Here is a 17,385-nt window from a genome sequence, read left to right on the forward strand (position 1 = left end):
CCCATTCGAACGGTTAGATATTACAGTTGCAATGGAATTCATATTTAAAAGTATTTTATATGTTTTTCTTAATTGGAAATACTTGAATTGTAATTCAATGCAGGTACTTGTGTAATCTCAAGAAAAATGTTAAGAACAAGGTGCATGTAGAGGCTTCGATATCTGAGGCCTATATTGTTGAAGAGATCTCAATATTTATCTCGTACTATTTCGAACCTCATCTGAGAACAAGAATCAATCGCGTTCCAGGACATGATGATGGCGGTGAAGTGCCTTCTAATGGGAACTTGTCAATATTCTCCAATACTGGACGACCCACACCTAAAAATGCCATAAGAGGAAGATATTTGTCGGAAATATAATTCAAACAAGCACACAACTATGTTCTATTTAACTGTGATGAGCTGAGACCATTTATTCAGTAAGTTTATATGTGTAATACAAATTAAACTTTGTCAGTAATATACTGCTAATTATATATTGTGAAATCATACACTCATTATCACTTGCAGGCAACATCGATAATATTTGCTCTCCAATAACTCGCAGCTGACCGACTCCTAGATCTTTCAATTACAAGATGAACAATTTGCCACATGGTTCAGAACACATGTAAGCACTATCACAAACTCATTCTAACTTGCAAAATTACAGTAAGTATGCATGTCATTACGAGATTCTCGTTCATTTACCGTTTATTGATGTGCATTACATGTATACAAGGTTTATCAAATGGGAAGGAGTGCGTCTAAGTCATTGTCTTCACTAAGCCTCGGGCCTGAAATAAAAGTTAAGTGCTACAATGGGTATTTTATCAATGGATATGTTTTCCATACTGAAGAATACGGTCAAGGAAGAAAGACATACAACTGCGGTGTTTGTGTTAAAGGATCCACAAGTAGTGAGTTAGAAGTTGACTACTATGGTAGATTAGAAGAGGTCGTCGAACTACAATATCATAACGAGCAGAATAAAGTGTTTTTATTGAAATGTTATTGGTATGACACGACAGACAAAGGAATCAGAGTTGATACGCACCATAGTCTGGTCGAAATCAACTCAAAAGCTAGACTCCACAACATAAACGATGTCTTTGTTTTCGCAAAGCAATGTCAACAAGTTTATTACACATACACCCCTTCATTTAGAAAGGATCGATCAAGAGTTGATTGGTTGTCCGTTTTAAAAACGAAACCACGGGGTCGTGTCGAGGTTGTTCAGGATGAGAACGAAGACACAAGTGTGTGGGATGAAGTCTTTCAAGTTAGTGAGTTAGTTGAACCATATCGAGTTGCTCCTTCGATTGAATTGGAAGAAAATTCAAATTTTTGTGTTTTTGATGATAGTCTTGTTGATGTTGACGTAGAGGAGTTAAACGTTGTTTTAAGCTCTAGAGGACAAGGAAATATCGATGAAGAAGATGATATCCATATTAAAGATTGCGATGAAGGTGATGACTATTCAATTGATGACGAAGAAGAAGATAATTCTGACTAACTATCAAAACGAAGCCCTGTGTAAAACCCTTTTCTTCATGTAATTTACATTATTGATGATATATTTTGTAACACGAAATATATATTTATTGTTTAAGCACTGTTGCTATTGTTCTGTGCGATGGACAATTTAACATTGAATTTTTTACAGGAAGGTAAATAGAAAATACAAACACAACATCTCTTGTATATTGAACATTCACCGACGTCCATACCGATGGACCACCGTCCGTCGGCATCTCACAGAGAGTTAAAAAATAATTACAACAAAATGCCACAATCACCGACGTCGATATAGACGGACTGCAGTTCATCGGCATCTCACAGAGAGTTCGAAAATAATTACAACAAAATGTCACAATCACCGATGTCGATACCAACGGACCGTAGTCCGTTGGCATCTCACAGAGAGTTCGAAAATAATTACAACAAAATGCCACAATCACCAACGTCCATACCGACGGACCATCGTCCGTTGGCATCTCACAGAGAGTTTGAAAATAATTACAACAAAATGCCATAATCACCGATGTCGATACCGATGGACCGCCGTCCGTCGGCATCTCAAAGAGAGTTCGAAAATAATTATAACAAAATACCACATTTACCGACGGCCATATCGATGGCGTTATCGACGTTAATACCGACGAAATATGTCCATTGGTAAGTTGTCGGTGGCCAAATTTTACCGACAAAAATACCGACGGAATGTGCGAATTCCAAAGGGTGTGAAGTGAATGCACCTCTGACTATGTCAGCTTACCGACGGAATCACCGACGAACCGCGAAAAATATGGAGGGTAATTAAAAAATTCGGTACGAAATTTAAAAATTACCGACGGAGTTTTAGCAAGTTACCGACGGATTTAATTTAAATAATAATAATTTTATATTTCTATCGATGAATCCGTCGGTAAAACTGGACTATAAGTTCTTGCGTCCGCCCCTTCAGTTCATTTTTTCTTCTCCTCCGTTTCTCACCCAATATTCTTCAAGGTTTTTATTTTTTTCCTCTCAAATCTTCAAGCTTTGTTGAATCTCTAGCAAGCTTGGTTGTGAATCTTCATCACATTAAAGGGTATGTGTTTTTTTCTATTTCATTTATTTTATTTATAGTTATTTTTATGCTTTTTATGTTTTTTTGGTTTGTTGAATTTTTTTGTAATGTAGATAAATTTTTTGTTTCAACACATTATTAAGGTATGCATATTTCTTCCCTAAAGTCTATAGTTTTTTTTTTTAACTTATTGATTATTTTTTATTGTTGTATTGGCATAATTGTTATTAACTAATTTATTGAATATTTGTTGTTAATGTTGAATTTACCTTAAAATTAGTAATTGCATATGTTGGAATAATTAGTAATTTTACTCTATTATTGCATGATTTGTGTTTAATTATTTTCATTGTTTTTAATTTTTAGTTTACAATTCTTTTTTAATTTATTGAATATATTTTATTGTTGTATTGGCATAATTATTTAATAATTTGTTGAATTAATATTATTAATGTTTAATTTACCATAGAATTAGTAATTGAATATGTTGGAAGAATTATTAATTTTACTCTATTATTGCATGGTTTGTGTTTAATTGTTTCTATTTATTTTGAATTTATTGTTTTGTTGTATTGGCATAATTATTGAATAATTTGTTGAATTGTAATTGTTAATGTTGAATTTACCTTAGGATTAGTAATTGAATATGTTGGAATAATTAGTATAGATTGGGTCAATTGGTTGTGGCTATTGTTAATATTTGCAGGTTTGTGGATTTGGGTAGTATCCCAGTATAGGGGAGGTGCTGCCACATTTTTTTTAACATTTGAATTTAATTATATAATTATTTATATAAAATTGGTTAGATGCACATAATGAAAACCAGAGCTTCACGTCCGGTCGCATCAAGTTTGTCTAGCAGCGAGGAAGATATTCCTTTAGGTGCCTCTCAAGAAGAGGCAACTACACCACTTGCGCCGTCAACTGATGCTGCCTCTTCCAGCGCTGTTTCACATCGCAGAAGCAGCGTGCTTTCGCAGCGGAATCAATTTACCCTCAAGTACGAGGCATAATAGAAGGACGATCTTTCAATGTAAGTTTGTTAAGGTTTTAGATTTTTTTTAAAAAAACAAATTTAAAACATAATTTATGAAGTCGCTATTTAATTAATTTCATTTCTTTTCAGGTTCACAAACATTGAGGCCATTCACAAATTTAAAACATGATTTTTGATACAAAGCCTAAAAAAAGACAAAAAAAACTGAGAGGGATAGGGGGTTCCAAGGCTGGAACGATGTTGCGGTTTGGAGGGATTTCAAACCGATATACATCCCGGAGGATATATGGCCGCACTATCTTCAGCACGTGACGTCTGAGTGGTTCACAGTCTGGTGCTGGTAACCGGAAACGACCAATTCATGGCTCGGTCACAACGCACATCGGCGGCTCCGTTCTGTTTGCTGCACATGCAAAACGGATGGTAAGATTAATTTAAATGAAATATATCGTTCAATTAATTTGTTGTTAATATCTTTTTTTCATTATAGGCTACATTTCTTGGACGTGAGCCGAGCCCTATGGAGCTGTTTGTGGAGACGCATGTGCGGAGTCAAGACCGCCAAAAGGGGGTGCAACAGTTTGTTGACAGCCGTGCTCAATTTTTTGTGGTATGTTTGTTCAACCATTTTATTTTGTAAGTTATTATTATGTTTATTGAATTGAATATGATGATCACTTTTTTTATTTTCAGGATACCTATAATAATCGGTTGAGGGAGAGATACGGGGACGGTCCTTTGACCCATCTAGAATTCGATCCGGATTTATGGATGGAGGCTGGATCGTCAGGTGGACCCGATAAAAATCGGGTTTACGGGCTCTCCAACACTACGGCCGACAACTTGCGGTCGGCCCTTAGTGCTTCAACCGTCGGGAGCTCCCAATCAGTATCGAGCTCCCAATTTAAGGAGTTCGTGGCCTTGCAGCAACACACGGCTCTGCTCACCAAAAAGTACGACCACTTATCAGAGACGTACACACAACTCGTAGAACAACAAAGAGTTGCGTCTGAACGACAAAGAGCAGAGTCTGAACGACAAAGAACGGCCTATGAAGAGCTTCGTTAAATAGTTATGAACATGGCACAAGGTGGAACATGTGCATCAAATCCTTTTTGGCCGCATAACAGCCAGCCTCCTCCTCCTCCTCCTCGTCCTTTATATTAATTTTTAATAAACATTATTTACATTTAAAATTTCATTTAATGTTTTTTTGACACACATTCATTTTGTAATGAATATTATTTATCTTTCATTTTTTTTTATGCTTATTAATAAATTTTATTTGCATAATTGGTTTTTATTACCATTAATTTATATCATTTTTATATTATGTATTCAAAATAATTTAAAATAATAATAATAATAAAAAATTACAGAGGGATTACCGACGGAATTAATCCGTCGGCATTAGACAGTAGTCGAAACCATCACCGACAAATTTGCAGACGGATAAATTCGGTCGGTATTTTTCTGACTCACCAGCAGATATACCAACGGACGTATTCTGTCGGTGTTTTAACTTACCGACGAACTGACAGACGGATATATTCAGTCGGTATTTCAAAATTCACCAACCAAGTTACTGATGGAAAGTAACCATCGGTGACTTGTGATACCATCGACAGATTAAAATCCGTCGGTATTTTTAAAGTGGGAAACTCTTTTTTTTTTTTTACCTCGCAAATTCCGTCGGTAAATGTTTTTTTTTTCAACCAATATAGCGACGAAATGTGGAATCACCAACGAAAGGTTAGCCGACGGACTTATTCTGTCGGTAATTTAGTCGGTAAATAATTTACCGACGAACTCCTAATTACACACAGACGAAATATTGCCGTCGGTAAAACTGTGAATTCTTGTGGTGAAGTACATATAGGTTTGTCAAACTACCAAACCTAATGACCTTATGTTCAACCACGTGTTGAGCTTAAACAAACATAGGTTTAGCGAGCTATCAGACCCAATATCCATGAGTTTAACTATATGCTAAGCTTAAGTACATATAAGTTTGGTAAATTGTCATACTCAACATCTTTGGGTATAATTACATGTCAAGCCTAAACAGATGTGGGTGTAGCAAGTTGCAAGACCCATTGTTAATGGACATTGCATCATGTCAAGCCTAAGTGGGCATGGGTCTAAAGATTATTATAAGCCTCGTATTGGGCTATAAGGTTTTCTTTGTTTATTCTTATGATTTTTAATATGAAATGTTAATGTTAAAAGTACTCATATCTCTACACTTATAAATATATAAAAGTCTTTTAAGGACCTATCATATTTTTATCAGTATTAAATATTGTATAAGAGATATTTATCCCTCATTTATGATGTGTAAGTGATATGTATCCATTGTCCAAACACTCAAAAACCACTTTCTTAAACATATTGGATTTTTGAAATATCATAAACTAATGAACAAGAAATAGATCTTTTTGCCAAGAGAAGAGTAGAGAGAAAGGAAAGGATTAAAAAAAAAAATCAGTTGCAAAACATGAATCGTATGACAAAAGTTGATCCCAAAAATCAATAATTGCTTTAAATTAGGCATCAAACATTGATTCTATCATTTGATTTGATAAATCTCAATTGAAATTGATCCCTAAATTTCTAATTTTGATAATTATATTTTATTTTTACAATAAAAATATCTATATTAATTTACTTTAAAAATTTAATATGAAATTAGGAAAAAATTTATCAAAGTTCAAAAATCCTCGCCCAGTTATTTTAAGGCTAAGTGAACTTACATCCAGGAGGCATTTATATCAACAAAAATATTATACGAATCAAAAAAATTTATGTCTTTTTTATTATTATTATTTACCTATAAACATTGAAATAATTGAGATGAAAAATAAGTGGAACAATTATGTCCACTTATTTTAAATATTTTATTATTATAAAATTTAAAGCAGCTCAAATGATATGATCATTATTTATATCTTTTTATCTCTATTTTTTTTACTTTTTATTTGATTAAATTATGGATTATTTAATATAAATAAGGGAGGAAATGGTTAGATTAAAAGAATTACACTGAGTTGTGATTAGAATATAACAAGAAAATCTGCAAAATTAATAATTAGAAATCTTGATAATGAACAACGGTTTGGGGACAAACTAGATCAGAAAGGTGGACAATATGGTTGAAATATCACAAGGAGCCTGGTTTGATAAGCACCAAAGACAAATCAAGAGTTGTGTTTTATTCTCAAGTAGCAGGATCGAGTTGATAATTAAGGTGATTGAGAATGTTTATGGCGAGCCACAAATGATATCCTAGCTTTAATATCGTTGTCCTTCGTCCATAAATGAAACAATTTAGGACAACAATGTCTTTAATTTGGATAATTAAAGATATCAACTTGGTTGGTCTTAACAGTATTAAAGTGGCCGTCCTTAAAACAAGAAAAAAGGACATGGCCACGCATTGACACGTTGCAAATACGATAAAGTCAACCAACATCGTCCCACCCTTGCTCTAATTTGATGCAATAATGTTTAAGGGTGCGTTTATTTCTGAAATCCTGCAGCAGGGACGGGATGGATGTTTGTTGATTATCGTTATGCACCGTGTCAATGATTTTGGGACGGCCATTTTAATACTGTTCAGACCAACCAAGTTGATATCTTTAATTAACATTCATATCTTAATTTGAATATTTGATTTATTTTTTTTTACTCAATCCAACAACAACAACAGGAGTCTAGTAAATGCATGCTTAAAAAAAAATAATAATAAAAAAAATATATATATAAAAGTAGAAGTGCGCATACATTCAATTGGAAACTCTAGAATTATTACAAAGTTCAAATTATTACTCCAATCGCTCGCCAGACACAATCCAAGATATGATCGATCTCAAAATCCTGAACTTCTCTTGAGATCAGAGAGCTTTCTCTTGAGAACAGAGAGTTTATTAGGCAGCCACCACCTACTGTAGATAAACAAGAAAAAAAGGCCGTAGTAGAAAGAGTGCAAGTGCAGTGCTTTTAGAAAAACTTGGATGCCAAATAGCTGAATAATCGAAAAACCAACAAAGGCCACCGCTGTAATGAAGTTTGTTAAAAATGATTGATGGGATCCTATTAATGCTATTTGCACAGACGAAAGGAATGCCCCGAACATCATGTAAATAGCCCAACAAACCATGTAGCTTGAAAACCAAACTTGAAATCTGGGATTACTAAAGCCTGGCACAAGAAGGAATAGAGCTGCCAACAGAGAGAAAGATAAAGCCCCCACATCGAGAAACAAATAACCATACAGAAGATTCTTATAAGTGCTGTAATCGGAGGCAGTATAAGTGCCGTTAAATTCATGACGATGATCACTTGAGTTATTGTTATCCCTTAATTGTGGCAATTGTATAGCACCCGCAAAGGTTACTCCAGCAACAAGCACTGCTACCACTAGAACATTCCCTATCATGCTTCTTGTTTCCTCTTTTGGTAGTCCAGTAACAGGGAAAATCTCCCTTAGGGATTTCTTAGGGCGGGCATTATTGAAGAATAAGATTGATAATGTCATCGCCTGCATATATATAGCACGGGGGAAATTAAAAGCTTAATTGTTTAATGAGTTCTTGGCACTTGCTCAATTGCATCCAAAAGCATTGACCTTCAAATGCCTTTCCCAGAACAAGTAATTTTCTGGAATGGTTTAGAATTTTTTTAATATAATAGTTTACAAGTTCAATCAATTGGGCTTGAACTAGAAGTTTAAAAGATTAGGGATGGCAAGGGAAAAAAAACAAAAATAGGAAAGAAGAGAAGCAATATTAATACCAAGTGAAAAGACCCAACCACTATTTCGTCCTTTGGTGATGGCTCTTTTTTATCCATCTTATTTGAATCAACTTCTTTGCCCTGTCAAAAAATAATAAATAATATTATATGTTCAAATGCAGTGCTCTCTCTGTGTGCTATAGACATATATTGAAGATAATTTGATTTCCTGCTGCGAAATACTTTTAATCTTTTTATTTAATTATATACTAATAAAATCGATTTTTTATAAATAATTTAAATTCCATAGGATAAAAAATTAATTTAAATTGATTTGAAATAAAAATAAAAAAGGTATCTATATTTTTTTTAAACAAAACCATTTTCCTTATTAATACGTTCCATTTTTTTTACTAATGTTTTTATAAAAAAATTTTGTTTTTTTTTTAACAACAACCTATCATAATCTACAAATAAGTTTTAATTAAAAAAATAAAAATAATAATGGATTGATGATTTTCTTGAAAAAAAAAAATTTAGCAATGTTTTTATTGCATAAAAACTAAAAGCAATTAAAAATAAATATGGACAAAAAAATTTCATGATTTTATTGCAATAAAGATAAAAATATATATATATCTATTTGATAAAAAAAAAAAGCTTTTTTTTTATTAATCCATCCTCTCTTTTTCTGGGGTAGTATTTTATAAAAAAATATTGTTTCTTAAATAAAAAACTTATCATAATCTTAACGTAAATACCTTGATCTCGTGCGCAGGGGCACTGTTCTTTGAATCAATCGGCTTTCGTTCCTCGGCAGGCTGGCAACAAAGTGGAAGCCCAGATACCAAAATATTAAATCAGTAATACTACTAAAATATATAGACTTTTGTAGCTCGATAAATGATGATCAAATTAGTAGCATACCATTTCAATATCTGTTTTTATGTCCTCTTCAGATCTTTTGGAAAATTGTTCACCTAAGTACTCATATGGTGTCCAATTTCTATTGTTAACAATGAAATGTTCAACGCGATTGTCACGCACAAGAAGAAATGTAGCCATGCATCGGCCATAACCTGCTGCCAAGTGCAAAGGTGTATTTCCATCCTCATCTATCGCATTTAGCAGCGGTGCGACGAGCTGCCGGTCCTGTTTGAGTATGTACCTAACCACACTGCCATTATTTCCATATTTGGCCGCTACATGAAGAATGTTCTGCCCTTTCTCATTGAGGAATTCTTTTGGATATGGGAATGTATCAAGAAATTCCTTCACTACATCAACAGAGTGGCTTTTGCATGCTACATGGATAGGATAGTCGCCTTCAAGGTTTGTTTCATAAGCACCATCGTGAAACTTCTTTAATAGGAATCGAACTCCTTCCAGAAAACCTATGGATGATGCATAATGCAGAGAATTTCCCAACCCTTCCTCGGTGAGACGTAATAGCTCTGGCTTTTCCTTTTCAATTTTCTCCAAATTATCTGAAAATCAAAAGAAAATGTTTCAAACGAATATAAAGATGATAGCCTTGCAACAATTGTTTGTGTGTAATTCATTTTCTAGTGAGTAATGACATTGTGATCACCTATGTTACGTTGCCCGATGGCAGCATGAACAGGGGACTTTCCTTCTGGTAGGGCATCACCATCTTCACTTTTTATAGGGAACGAATCTCCCAAATTCAAGAGATCATCAAGTATCCCGTTCTTTTTGCCTTTCTCAACGGCCAGATATAAAGGAGACTTGCCATTATTGTTGTTGTAATAGGCCACTTCTGGATCTCTGGAAACTAGGAGTTTGGTCACTTCTTTGTTATCGGCGATCACTGCATCATGCAAAGGAGTGTTTCCCTTTGTATTTGTCTTCCTCATCAAGCTCGGATTCGATTCCGCAAGAGATTTAATTGTATCACTGGCCTTTCCTTCTCTGGCAGCAAGATGAAGGATTGTGTCCTTCTGGCTGTTTTGGATGGTGATTAGAGAAGGAAACGTTCCAACAAGATAAGCGATAATATTGTCACTTCCATAGCTTACAGCTACGTGAAGTAGTGTATTACCGCAGGGTGTGACTAGCTTCTCTGTTAAATGTTGCTCGACACGGCTTTTAAAGGCCGCAGTATTGTCCTGCCTCACACACTCATGCAACTGACTATCTATCATTGCATTTGCCATGTGATCTCTCGGAATCGAGTTTTCATCAATGTTTATTGCTACGCTAGACATGGCAAAAGAAAGTATTGTGTTAGTTGAATCAGCTATACATATCAGAAAGCTGGACTTCTAATTTAAATAGACCAGACTGCATGTCAATGGAATCTGAAATAATGTGAATCTTACTTTTTTTTATATTTGTAAGGATATATACTTTGATTACTCAATTAATTACTTCACCCATTCGTTCGGGAATCCAGGACATAGCAAGAACAAGAGAACAGTCTTGCCTATGGTTAAAGCAGCATCTAGAAAAGGAAAATTCTTAACTTGAATTTATAACTCATATACAGAGTGCAGTTGGGAGAATCCATGGTTTAATGAACATAATACACGATAGCATGAGATTCTAGGTGAAATAAACATTCAATTCAAAATTAGTCTCAAACTCTTACGTTAATGATAGCAAGCTCCTTTCCTCTAATTTAATTTACATATAATTAGAGGAAAGGAACTTGTATAGACAGAACTTCTTGATGTTCTTCTAGGGAAACACTTCAAGCATCTTTACTTTTCCCTCTTTCTTAAGAAAACTTCACGTGCGAGTTTGTCCTTTTTTGGATGCAGTAGTTCTTTTTCTCATACTTTATTCTTTCTGCGTCTTTCTTTTCTTTTAAGTGATTTTAATTTAACTTCTACTAGAAATTGTGATGAACGTGCAACACATTGGCTTCCAAGGTAGAGTGATCAGGTTGTTTTTATAAGCAATACTTTTATTATATCAAGCTTTGAATCTCCTGAAAATTATTATTTATATTGTCAAGCTCTTTCAATTTCAGTGTAGAATTGACCTCATCTTTTGCTTATTCTAGCGTAAAAGTTTGTCATTTAATTTAGCGTAAAAATGACTTCAGCCACAAACTACATAAATTCACAAAATTTCAAGAATTTCAGAATCTTCAAAGCCACACACCCACCATAGGAACAATCTTTTCAAAATATTAACAGTTAAAAGAGATGTTTTGACTGTTTAGACATGTTCATGAACTTAGTGATTTCTTTATTTATATAAATCATTATTAGCTTAAATTATTTAGGTACAATATTCATCAAAATACATTAAATAAAGGTCAACATTGTGGTTAGTCTTGTTGCCTGTTGGTGAATTTAGTCTTTTATCTGATCTTCAACAGGTTAATAACATCACATTCAGATGGAAGCTATGGTAGAAGATGCATGTAGCACAAACCGCGGATAGTAATTTAACTAGATGATTGTCTCGCTTTATTGTAGGTCAGATTAAATTTATTTCTTTAACTAAAAAAATATCAAAGTGTTGCTAAATTATTTTTTTGTGGATAGAAATTTAAACTATATAGAGATTGATCCGATGTAACCCGGGTATCTTAGCAAGTTTAAAGGCAACTGAACAACCATTAGAAACGTAATTCAACCAAAATAAATATTTAAAATGAGATTTGTTTTTATAAATATTGAGACGACAACATATTGGATTAATTTGGGTTAACCTTTTAATTCATATACTAAATCATGAAATAATGATAACCTCATAAAATGCAAATAAAAAAAAAAGTTATAAAGTTTAATTTTCAATAAACTCAATTTTGAATGATGAAAAAAAAAACAATTAAAGAAGGATAAAAAAAAAATAACATGAGTCAACTTGAGTTAAGTTGCTAAATTCGTGACCTAGGTTATGAGACTATAATAACCCAATAGAAAGTAAATTAAAATAAATTATAAAGCTTTAATTTCCAATCAACCTAGTGTTAAAGATGAAATTGAAATTTTTTTTGATAAAGGACAAAAAAAAAACCGACTCAAGTGAACTTAGGTTAACTCATCACCTGAGTCATGAGACAAGGATAACCTCATAGAAAACGAATCAAAATAAATCACGAAACATAATTTCTAATTAACTCAATGTTAAATGATGAAATTAAAAAAAAATCAATCAGGAAAAGAGAAAAAAATCAAGTCAACTAAGTTAACCTGTTAAACCTTGAGGTTAGCATTTTTAATTTGGAAATTTTTCATCATCTTGGTTCCTCACAAGTAACTTCAAGAATATATCAAGCTTCCTTAGCTATCTCATACATGGAGGTTCTTTTAAATTCATCAAGAGGCTATATAAATATAGCATTCAAGCCTTTATTATTTCAATTATAATGAGTGGATTCATCTCTAGTCCAGTGATTGAAATGAGTTAATTTTAGGCTTAATCCATCTTGGAATATTCACAAAATGAGAGATTTAAATTGAAAGATACCTTAGTTGGTTATTTATTGATTGTAAAAGTTGAAACAGGTAAAAGATTTTTTATTGTGGAAGGAAAATTATAAACAGAAAAATTTTTGTTTATTTGCGAATGAAAACTTTCATCCCTTTTTTTGTATGGAAGATGAGAACTTTTATTAATCAACTAATTTAGTCATGAAAAGCATGGCCAAATAGGAGAAGTAAAGTAACAAGAGATAGGCTAGAAAACATACAAAATAAAACAAAGACCAATCAAACTTAACTACGTTTCTATTTACTTAATAAAAAACATATAAATCATGCAAAATATAAATATATGAAATAAGCTTATAACCATACAACCAAACAAACTTCTCTATAAACTTTTTATTTGGCCAAATGATCCGTTACATGGTTACTTTCTTTATAAATATATGAAAACTCGTGTGAGAAAACCTAAGAGAGACATTAGAGATGTTATTAAAATCACATTATAATCACAACAATCTCATGACATTGCTTCCTTTTATCCAAGCAATTGCATTATATAAATTAGACTCCATAATACAACCCTTAAGGGATGCACAACAATAATCAATACATAATACTTAAAGTGAAAGTTTTTTGAATTCTCAAAACCTCAGCTCCATTGGATTCCCTATACATATGGGAATAGAAAAGTTACAAAGAAATTTTTCTACGTGATCCCTCAGAACACAACACCCTTAATCCCTGAGGGTTTAGGCTTGTTATTTGTAAAAGCATCTACATTTCACTTAAGCATACTTTGAGGAGGAGGAATTCATGATGATTCACTATATACTTTGTCATAACTCAATTTTTGAACAAATAATACAAAATGAATGGATAAAAATATATTTGAGAATGGGGTTAAAACAACACAAATTCAAAGTTCATGGATGAAATTATCAAATTTGAGAGTAAATTGGTCAGAAATTGAAGAATTAATAAGTTTGAAAATTATAATCCAAGGGTAAAATTAAAAATTTATTGATTAAGGGACCCAATTGATACATTTCAAACAAAAAGGGACCAATTCATAATCTGTCATTTTTTTCCATACAAGATGACGCCGTTTTGATCTCACTGTTCACCATCCATTCCGTTTCGCACGGACCAGACCGATTCAACAGGAAACAAATCCGGTAATTCAAGGCCACGATCTCTTGCCCACGATCCCATTAACAGGGGAACTGGTTTCTGCATGCAGGGGCTCGATAAAAAGGCAGAAAGGAAGCAGAACAGGGGAGGCAAAAACCCAGAAAAAAAGACGAACGAACAACACAAGGCGGCTGACCAAAAAACCCAGAACAGAGGGGAACCTAGCAACAGAGGAGGAACCCAGCAACAGGGGAGGCAAAAACAGGGAAGCATTGGCTAGCCAACGCACGAGCATCAGCCTTGTCTCGGGTTGCGCCGGCCCCTGAACAGACAGACGAACCAAAACAGAAAAGAAGAAGATCGAGGAAGGCAAGGATCAGTGTTTCTCGCTCTGTCTTCGTCCCAGAACGCAAGCAAATAAAAAACAGAGAAGCTGCAAGCATTGATCAAGTCGGCCATTCACCTTCAGTTTCTGCTCCGAGTCCTTAGCAACAGAAGAAATAAGGCCAGAAAGACGCAAGGAAAGGTGGAAAAGGCGCCCTGCCAAGTGTGGTTCATTCACATAGAAGGAGCTCTGCCATCGTCTTCGTCGCCTCCATCCGGCTCCCAGGTAAGTCTCTCCAGCTTTGCAAGATAATTCGCCCACACTGTACACTTGTAGATTTAATTACGTTGTTGCTGTAGCAGGCGTGCGTCGTGCGCGACGCACGCCTGCGGGTAAAGCTGCCCGGGCCACTGGCTTGGGCCAGTGGCCGGGCTGGCTGGGCCCAGCCCCGCCCCTGTGGGCTGAGCTGAGCCCAGCCATCAATATAGATGCTGGGCTGGATTTAACCCAGCCCAGCCCAACAAGAAAAATAATAAAAAAATAAAAAATACAGAAAAATATAAAAAAAAGCAGAAAAATAAAAAAGGTAGGAAAAATAAAAAATAAAAAATTTTATGCGTGAATAAAAATAATATAAATTTATTGGTTTATTTATTGACGTTAGAGTCAGAAATAAAAATACCGGTTTAAATTATATTATTTTTATTCATTGTATTTTATTTGATTTAGCTAGAAAAATAAAAGATTGTGCACGCATAAAAATAAATTATTTTATTTGTTTATTCACTTGCGCCAGAGTCGGGAATAAAAAAAATACTGATTTAAATTTATTTTGTTTTATAACTGTGTAATAATTTTATTTTATTTAGCTAGAAAAATAAAAGATTGTGCACGCGTAAAAATAAATTTATTTTATTTTTTTATTCACTGGTGCCAGAGTCAAGAATAAAAAAAATACTGATTTAAATTTATTTTGTTTTATACCTGTGTAATATTTACGAACACCAGAGTTGGAAATATTCATAGTTAAATATTCACTAGCGCCACAGTCAGGAATATTATAAGTAAATTTTTATAACATAAACTAATAAACATTTAGCAATTTAAGACGAAACTAGCAATGCAGCCTGCCTAAGGCAGGACGTTTAAGGGGTGATAATATCTTCCCTTTTACGTAATCAATCCCGAACCATAGAATCTCTGTTGACCAGTTAGGGTTAGTGACCATAATATTAGGTGGCGACTTCTTAAACAAGACACTTCCCCATTAAAGAACATGATGCCAGAAATCCGTTCTTTCCAAAGATTTAAAAATTTTTAAGGCCGCCACGATGTTGGGTGCGACATACTTTTTCCTTATTTGTCCATATAAGAATATCATTTGGTGATCTTAGTAAGTTTATCCTAGTATAACAGAAACTCCCATCATAATATGTTTTCCATGTTACAACTCTATAAAAAAGTGAGTAATATATATCATCCAAATGGTTTTTAACTCATTAAAGATCAATTATTGTGAGCATTTCAAATGGATCAAACTATTCCAAAGAAAAACAAAGACCACATCTTTTGTTTTTGCATCGATCCCAAGATCATTTCATGCCACTATAAGTAAAAATTATCCAAAGACTTTAGTAAGATTCATTGTTGGCCAAATCAAGACAATACCAACCGTGACCATAACTGCCATACCACCTCACAATAAAAGAAGACATGTTTTGTAGTCTCAATTTTTTTTTTTTTTATTGAAATGGCAACTCAAATCACTCACTTTGTAACAGACTTTATTAGTGGTCAAAAGCTGTATAGATAGTTTATTCATAATTGCAAGCTAGATATTAAACTCAACCTTTGAAGGAGCAAAAAAGGACCATAAATCAAATTAAAATGGTTTATTTATTGGAAGAAGAATCGTCTCAATAAAGGTTGGCAACTTTTCACTGAAAAAATACATTTTAAATGAAGTTGGATCAAATTGTTTATTTGAAAAGCTAGATCAAGGCTGGAACGATGTTGCGGTTTGGAGGGATTTCAAACCGATATACATCTTGGAGGATATATGGCTGCACTATCTTCAGCACGTAACGTCTGAGCAGTTCACACGACGCTCACAGTCCGATGTTGGCAATCGAAATCGGCCAATTCATGGCTCGGTCATAACGCACACCGGTAGCTCCGTTTCGTTTGCTGCACATGCGAAACGGATGGTAAGATTAATTTAAATGAATATATCGTTTAATTAATTTGTTGTTAATAAATTTTTTTCATTATAGGCTACATCTCTTAGACGTGAGCCGAGCCTTATGGAGCTATTTGTGGAGACCCACGTGTAGAGTCAATACCGCCAAAAAGGGGTACAACAGTTCCTTGACAGCCGTGCTCAATATTTTGTGGCATGTTTGTTCAACCATTTTATTTTATAAGTTATTATTATGTTTATTGAATTGAATATGATGATTACTTTTTTTATTTTCACATACCTGACATATCATAGTATCTCTATAAAAATTGTTCTTGCCATTAGAACCATTAGAGAAAGGAGCATCTCTGTAATTCCGACCTCTGTCTCTGTACATATTTCGCCCTCTATAGGAAGAAGAAGAGTGTTGGCGAGTAGCCATATGGACAACAGGCTGGATAGTAGGTGCATTGTGATGTTGCAGACGTGCCTCTGTGGTGAGTAAGAGAGCATATACTTCCTCTAAGGTTACATGATCTGTGCGTGCTGTGATGGTAGTGACAAAGGAGTCATAATCATGGCCAAGACCCGATAGTAGATAGGAGATAATTTCATCATAATGAAGAGCATGATCGACGATAACAAGTTCATCTGTCATACGTTTGATCTGCATAAAGAAGTCATGAGCAGATTGTGAACCCTTACGAGTGTTTACAAGTTCAGTGCGGAGTTGAATAACTCGAGCATGTGATTGAGAAGAAAAGGATTTGGCTAGAGCACACCAAATTGCAGCAGAGGTGGTGTGAGAGACCACTTGGATAAGAACGTTTTCTGAGATTGTAGAGAACATAATAACAACTATGATGGCATCTTGTCGCTGCTAATGTTCATAGAGAGGGTTGGAGATGACAGAGGAGGTTGCAGCAGTAGAAATTTCTTTAGGTGGAATGAGAATGGTTCCATTAAGGTATCCAAAGATACCTTGACCACAAAAGAAAGGAATTAATTGAGCTTTCCAGACATGATAGTTGTCTTTTGAGAGTTTTGTGACATTTATGGC

At 34.1% G+C, this 17,385-nt stretch overlaps 1 protein-coding gene and 1 non-coding gene across 2 annotated transcripts; both read right to left on the reverse strand.

Annotated features, from left to right (window-relative positions):
- Window positions 1-7,342: 7,342 nt before the first annotated feature.
- On the reverse strand, window positions 7,343-10,555 carry LOC140954382 (protein ACCELERATED CELL DEATH 6-like). Its single transcript, XM_073403751.1, has 4 exons — window positions 9,876-10,555; window positions 9,212-9,771; window positions 9,046-9,105; window positions 7,343-8,425 (listed from the first exon to the last, which is right to left on the reverse strand). The coding sequence occupies exons 1-4, from the start codon at window positions 10,510-10,512 to the stop codon at window positions 8,279-8,281; spliced, it is 1,404 nt and encodes a 467-aa protein (XP_073259852.1). The 5' UTR covers window positions 10,513-10,555; the 3' UTR covers window positions 7,343-8,278.
- Window positions 10,556-16,814: 6,259 nt separating this feature from the next.
- Window positions 16,815-16,953, reverse strand: LOC118050443 (small nucleolar RNA Z247). The gene has a single exon (XR_004687880.1). It is a non-coding gene; the product is annotated as a small nucleolar RNA Z247 (small nucleolar RNA).
- Between the last annotated feature and the right edge of the window lie 432 nt (window positions 16,954-17,385).

This window comes from Populus alba, chromosome 13, assembly GCF_005239225.2.
Source record: "Populus alba chromosome 13, ASM523922v2, whole genome shotgun sequence".
NCBI lineage: Eukaryota > Viridiplantae > Streptophyta > Magnoliopsida > Malpighiales > Salicaceae > Populus > Populus alba.

What these genes read in the sequence shown, in the direction of transcription:
- LOC140954382 (XM_073403751.1), bottom strand. Translation starts at nt 10,512, where the DNA reads ATGTCTAGCGTAGCAATAAACATTGATGAAAACTCGATTCCGAGAGAT. An exon ending in CATCGGGCAACGTAACATAG is followed by an intron (nt 9,772 to 9,875) that starts GTGATCACAATG and finishes TTTGATTTTCAG; the next exon opens with ATAATTTGGAGAAAATTGAA. An exon ending in CCCCTGCGCACGAGATCAAG is followed by an intron (nt 8,426 to 9,045) that starts GTATTTACGTTA and finishes ATTTTTTGACAG; the next exon opens with GGCAAAGAAGTTGATTCAAA.